The following is a 6,521-nucleotide window of genomic DNA, read 5'->3' on the forward strand; positions in this document are numbered from 1 at the left end:
TGATAATCTGTGACTGCTTCACAAGTCTTCCTTAGCTGCCATGCCTACCAGACAGTACTAAAAGGTGATTTTAATACTATCTGTCATGATACAATAAATATTGCTGGAAATACCTTGGTAAGAAACTCTGCTTCTCCTACTTGTGCTTCTTCCCACCTTCAGGCTTGACAGTGGTATGTACACTGCGTAGGCATCTCTGCTCCCTGTCTTGTGTCAGGAACTAGGATGGGCCCTCACATTCTTCTGTAAAATCAAGATACAATTGACTTTCATTGAGGAAAAAGGTAAACAGTATGTTATCAAGCTCTGCTCCCAAAGGAATCACACTTGTTATTAGAAGCTAATGAATAATGTGAAAAACATTCAGGAATATGATCTTTAGCTGAGAGGTCTGAGATCTGCTTTTTAAAACTGTCATATGCTACATTTGAGTATTCCAAACACTTGTTGAATATTTGTAGCAGAAGATCCCCATTAGAGTCTTGTGTCTGGCTTAGAGATACAAAAGTGTGTGTTTGAAGACTTTTATTAACACATTTTGAGGGTTTCATTTTACCACCGAAGATAGAGTAATTGCAAAGAGTTTTGTGAGTTTGATCAAAGACTTAAAATGCTGGATTCTCTCCAACTACGGAATAGAGGCTCCAGCATAGAAATGTTTTGTGCCAAGAAAAGCAATTTAAACATGAGTAATGAGGACACATTGTTAACCATTACTCTTTAAAGATCTATTTTTCATTTTTAAAGGCTGAACAAGCACTATTTTTGGAAGTAACTTTCCCTTTGGTCCCTCTTTAAAACCACAGAACATATATTCTGTGAATATCTGGAAAGGTGAATACCTTAATTCAAACATCTCGTACAATAAAAGCTAGACTTTCAAGGGAACTCATGACCAGGTTTTTAGGAGTACATTCAGACTCAAGACCCAAGGTTCAATGGCATTCAACACTCAATAACTTAAGCCCTTTTGAAAATCCAGCTATTGGTGCCAACATGATATTTTAGCCATTTGAAATTTTTCTCCGATAGGGACATACCATTCAGAGCAATGCACTGTGTTTTCCAGGTCATTGTGCAACATTTGAAATGAAATCCAGTGTATCTATTAATTTGCACTTCCATAAATGCTTTTGTTCTCTTTAGATGATCTTAACACTAAGTTAGTAGATAAAGCAACTGTTACTGCTTTTTTGTTACTGAATTATAGAATCAGTAGATGTCAGGAATGTAAATGAATGTACTGCTAGCCTTTTACTGAATTCAAATTGATTTTCAGGCAGAGCGAAAATTGGCTGAAGGACCATAAACAGAAGATAATAGACTACTGAGGAGAAGTACCCAGTGAAATGCCTCAGGGACATGCATTAGACCTCATGCTATTTAATTTATTTTATTTAGATGACAAGACTGACTCTCCAGGACAGATTTTGAGCTCTGCGAGACTGTAAACCATTTAACTTCAAACAAAGAAACATGACTAATGACTGACACAGAAATTTTACAAAAACAAGGTGTTTGTCACTAGTCTGTGCTGCCAGGCTTCTCTCTATCCCTTCTCACTCTCAGTAAGCCTGATATAAGGAACCCTTTTCTATTGTGTCTAAACCTACTGGCCACCCAGTCATAACTCACACATGTCCTAAGAACTGTTTGGCCATGATTTTGTTGTTCTAAGTGGCCTGACACCAAGATCTGCATGATACATTTTTTGCAGAAGGTCATGTGCAATATGAATGAAATTCAGCTGAATTTAGGTAGTTGTATCCCCCTGTATTTGTGGATGTTTTTCTAAGAGGCACAGTATCACTCACACCGAACGTATGGATATCCTGATCTGGTTGATCTTTAAAATCAAATTCCATCAGGCAGCTTGAAATGCTGTTACAGGGCTTTATGTAACGTGCATTGAGGAAGAATTCCCACAGTCTTACCAAGGAAATAAAGTTATTACCGCAAACCAGATGTGATGTGCTTCACTGGGATGACTGTTAGAGATCCAGAGAGAGAAGGACATGAAAGCAAGATTTTGAAACAGATAAACAACATACGGTCATCCAAAGGTAACTGAGGCGGGTGTTACTTCTTTATGCAAATGTATTACACACTACAGTTCTTTTAAAATATAAGCTGGACTCAAATCTCACACAACTAAAATGTCACCATGTCAGTTACCAATATTTTAAGCTAGATCAGAATCAGCCAGCCTATGAAAAAAAAGAGTCCACTACAGTATTTTTGTAAAATTTATCAGAAATACTGTTTTTCTTTATAGCAGTTCTATTTTTTCCTAGCAGTTTGATATGGGTTAGAATGCTTGGTTTAGTGGAGAAAAAGTCTTTTCCATTTAATCTTCTTGCTCCTGTATCTAAATACCCTTTCTTCCATAGTGCTGTAAAGTGATTGTGTATCATCAGTGCTCAATACTTATTCTAATGAGTTGCTTTCATAAATAAGGCAGTGTTGGACACTAACCTGCTAGATAAAGGAAGGAACATGCAGTTAGAATGGGCTATTGTGCTGAAATAATTTTAGGAGATAACAATTTTTCTAAGAAAATTGCTAGAGTTTAATCTAAACAACAATTGTGTTTGAACTGCATTCATTGGGCATGGACTCCATCCATTGTTATAAGTTTGAAGAAGCTCATTAAAGATGAGATTAATCAGGAGTGATAGCTAATTTAATTAAGAAAGGGTACTGGTGATTAATATTTATAAACAGTTATAATGATTTTTCTATTTTCTTTTAGTTATGCTCCATCTCTTTGATTTCTCCAGAGTAATTATAGACAAATCATCTGGATGCTTTTAAATCTCTCAGAAAAACTTTGTATTTTTAACATCTGTGGTCAAATATCAACTCTCACCTTCATTTTAAAATATACTGGTAATTCCTCTTCTTCCATTGCCATAATGTTGCACATACATATTCTAGCTTTCTCACTGTTGCCTCAGGTAGGAGCTGGACTACTAACAAAAAATGGACCAGATGATCTCCTGTACCCTCCAGGTCTGATTCTACAGATGTTTTCATGTTTAACTTTAGATGTGTGAGTAGTATCCCTGAGCTCAGAGAAAGATTGCAAAACCAAGAGTGAATCAAAGTGTTCATTGCACTGAGGTATAAGAACTTTACCATTAATCTGTTCTTTCACTAATTGATTTTATTTACCTCTCACTTTCTTGTTTGTGCAAAGCAATTAAAGCAAATGTTAAAGGAGTTTAGATACTTGATTCAATTCTTTTTTTTTTTTTTTCCTTAGCTTATCCGTGTCCAATTTTGCTGCCTGGAAGATGAATAATTACTTAGAAGGTGTGAGTAAATACTTCTCTGTATGTTCAAATATAGTCTTGTACCTAGGGAGGCTTGGCTATTTGCTCTTTTTTTTAACAAGTTCATGAAGAATATTCCATCAGTCCTTCAATGCCTCCGAGATGGATATAGAATCCAGGGTGAATGAACTGACTTTGCATCACGTGCAGCGTAGCACGAGACTAACTGAGATATGGTGTCTCACAGGAGGTTTACAACTGCCTTCAGTGAGCAGGTCAATGTCATTGCAGAAGTTGTTTCCAGAATAATGAATTTTGACACTAAGTTTGGACTTTATCTTACAGGCTTTTATAGATGCTGATGTACATATAAAGATATCAGGAAAAAGAAGAAACTTCTTGATCATGCAACACGCAAGAAACTCGGGGATTTTAAAAGTTTAAACAGTTTTCATAACTTGAAAGAAAGTCAAAAGTGATCTTGTAAACATTTTTATGGAAAGCTGAGTTTAACTCCACCAAAAAAAAAAATAAATTATTTGTTCATTTGAAGGACATGTCACATTCACACTAGGCAGTAGCTCAAATATTCATTTATCATGTCCCAGTGTATTAAAATCATAGCCTTATGCAGACTATACTGCTTTAGTCTAATGCCAAGGTAAGAAAGGAATGAGTCATGGAGGCAGAATTTTCACCTGAAAAGAAACAGCTGTAGCCTGTGCAAACATGTTTTGGCAGCTGTTGAAAAATTATGATCTGAGGGCTGTTCAGATTTTAGTCATATTCCTGAATTATGATTTCTAACAAATAGACACATGTTCTATCAAAAGGGTGAATCAACCTTTTGCTGTGTCATCTGGATGCTTTTGCAATATGTCACGATTATTTTTCTCTTGTCCAGATAACTCTCAGTGCCCAAATCCTTGTCAGATAAATCAGTACTCGGGTCCTTGGCAGACAATGGCCATGATTCAGCAAAGCATAGAAGCACGAGACTAACATTAAGGAAATTTTAAGTTTTTGCTGCCTTAAGCTTGTGAGTGTAGTTATATGACCCAATTTTTGTCAATGTTTCTCAGGGAGAAGCTATACAAACGCATTTAATTTTTGCTGGTTTAAAGTAGGGCTAACAGAAAATGAGATTAAGGTTCTAATTGACATTTGTGTTATTATGAAATCAACAACCATTTCTAAATGTCTTCTTATTTTAATTTATCCACTTTCTGGCAGGCTGTGGAATTAATCTTGGTCTGTGAGGCTTAAAATGATCAGAAGAATTAATTTACATAGGATTGCTGCAGCAATGGATCGGAATGATATCTTTGAAGCACTATTTGCTAAAATGTGGCTCTGAAAGCAAGTGACAGAAGATTTTTAAGCAGAATGGATTGTTTACTGCCCTGCCTCAATGAACATGATGACTGAGATCACTATAATAATAGAGACCCACTCTTTTTCTGCAGTGCAAGAAAATGGACAGTAACTTTAGGCAACCACTTTTACAAAAAATATCAAACAAACCCCAAAACACAACCAGAACAATGCACTTACTCTATACCTCAAAGATAAGTGCGTACACTCCATCAATTTATCCATAATTTCTTCATTTCCTAACACAAAGCTGTGTTAGGAAATGAAGAAATTTCTCTTGATGATGCATGAGTTTTTATTTCTAGCAGGAGAAGATAATTTAGTTGGTGTAATTCCTGTGGGGAACCCGCAAAGTGATGGGAGCAGCAGGGCAGAAAAAGGTTCAGGCTGCTTTTTCTAGACAGATATGCATGCTATTAGCGGGGAGTGAGTGAGCCATATAGGTCAGTGTCTCAAATAGTGCATAAAAATGTTACCCAAAGGAGTCACAGCACTCTGCTGCATTTGTAGGTTTGCACTGCCACCTGCTGCAAGGCCTCAGTGATTACATTCTCTAACACAGGGTTAGACTATTTTTTTTGTTTAAAACACCTGCCAAAGCACTACAATGGGAAGAGGCTATTACAAATGCTGACACTTGGCTTTGGTTATATAAATAGTTATGAGTAAGTCAGCATATGGGCACGGGATAAAAAGCAGTGGGGCAGGTGTTTGCCATGTCAGCTAAGGAATGGTAGCAGAGCAGGTACTTCATCTGTCACAGCCGTGAAGTGGGCTGTGTGTACCAGGGCTTCAGCTGCCAGGAGAAGAGTTACTATAGTCAATTTACTGACCTTTAGTGCTTCAGTCTTTGCAGCTGGCTGTATTTATGTGGCCAGGTGACAAGGGTTTGGCGTAGGGCCTGCAGAGGCGGGTGGCTGAGGCCTCCTGAAGCCTCCCTCAGCCCAGCGAGGTCCTTCTCTCTGTCCAGGCCATCCTCACCAGGCAAAGCCACACCAAAGAGCTCTGACTAATGCGGTCGCAGCACAGGATCTCGCCCCAGAGATCAGGAGGTGACAATTAATGGCAAAAAAGCTTAAAGAACAGTTCATTTTTCATCACTTTTCCCGGGCCTCCTTGTATTCGCACCTGTCTCTGAAAACAGAAGGCTGGAAACACTTAACGCCTGCAAAATTAGAGATACTTGTGCCATCCATGACGACTTCAGCTCAGCCCGGGCCCACTTTGGGGTTAAAAACGTAGTGACAAAGGTAAAACTCCGTAAACAGAGAGCGCAGCCGCGGCCCGGAGGGGCTGAGGAGAGTGTCGCGCGCTTCCCGCCCCTCACGGCGTCCCGCCCGGACCCGGACTACACTTCCCATAGTGCCCCGGGCCACACCGCCGCTCCATTGGCTGGACCGACCGGAATAGGCGGTGGCGACGGCGGCGCGGGGTTGCGCCGAGCGCCCGTCCCAATGGCGGCGCTGAAGTACGCGGGGCTGGAGGACACGGACAGCGAGGAGGAGCTGCCGCCGGGCTGGGAGGAGCGCACCACCAAGGACGGCTGGGTTTACTACGCGAAGTAAGGGAAGGAGGGGGGGCGAGCACACCCGTGGCCCCCTGACCGCCTACCCCTTCGTCCCGGGGGCAGCCCCCGTGGGGCCGCCGCTGTTGCCCCCTCAGTGGGGGCTTGGGGGTGCGAGAGCCGCCATTTCCCGCCCTTTACCTCAGGCGCGTGCCGCCGCCGTCTGGGCCGGAGCCGGGCTCGATGGCGGGACCGGTCTCTGTGTGACTCAGTTTCCCTCCCGCTTCCTGGGAGCGGGGAGCGTAGGTTGGGCCCCGAGGGGGACCCAGGGTGGGCGGGGGGGTCCCTGCGGGGGGACCGGCACCGCA

At 41.1% G+C, this 6,521-nt stretch overlaps 1 protein-coding gene across 2 annotated transcripts in view; it reads left to right on the forward strand.

Moving 5' to 3' along the window:
• The first annotated feature begins 6,072 nt into the window (after positions 1-6,072).
• The window catches only part of WWOX (WW domain containing oxidoreductase), a 531,878-nt gene continuing 531,429 nt past the window's right edge, over positions 6,073-6,521 (forward strand). For both annotated transcript variants that reach the window (XM_014942443.1, XM_014942444.1), the window contains exon 1: positions 6,073-6,210. In XM_014942443.1, the coding sequence (XP_014797929.1) occupies positions 6,104-6,210 (107 nt within the window). In that variant the 5' untranslated portion in view covers positions 6,073-6,103. The remainder of the gene's footprint in view (positions 6,211-6,521) is intronic.

The sequence above is a fragment of the Calidris pugnax genome, unplaced genomic scaffold (assembly GCF_001431845.1).
Source record: "Calidris pugnax isolate Ruff unplaced genomic scaffold, ASM143184v1 scaffold28, whole genome shotgun sequence".
In the NCBI taxonomy this organism is placed as follows: domain Eukaryota; kingdom Metazoa; phylum Chordata; class Aves; order Charadriiformes; family Scolopacidae; genus Calidris; species Calidris pugnax.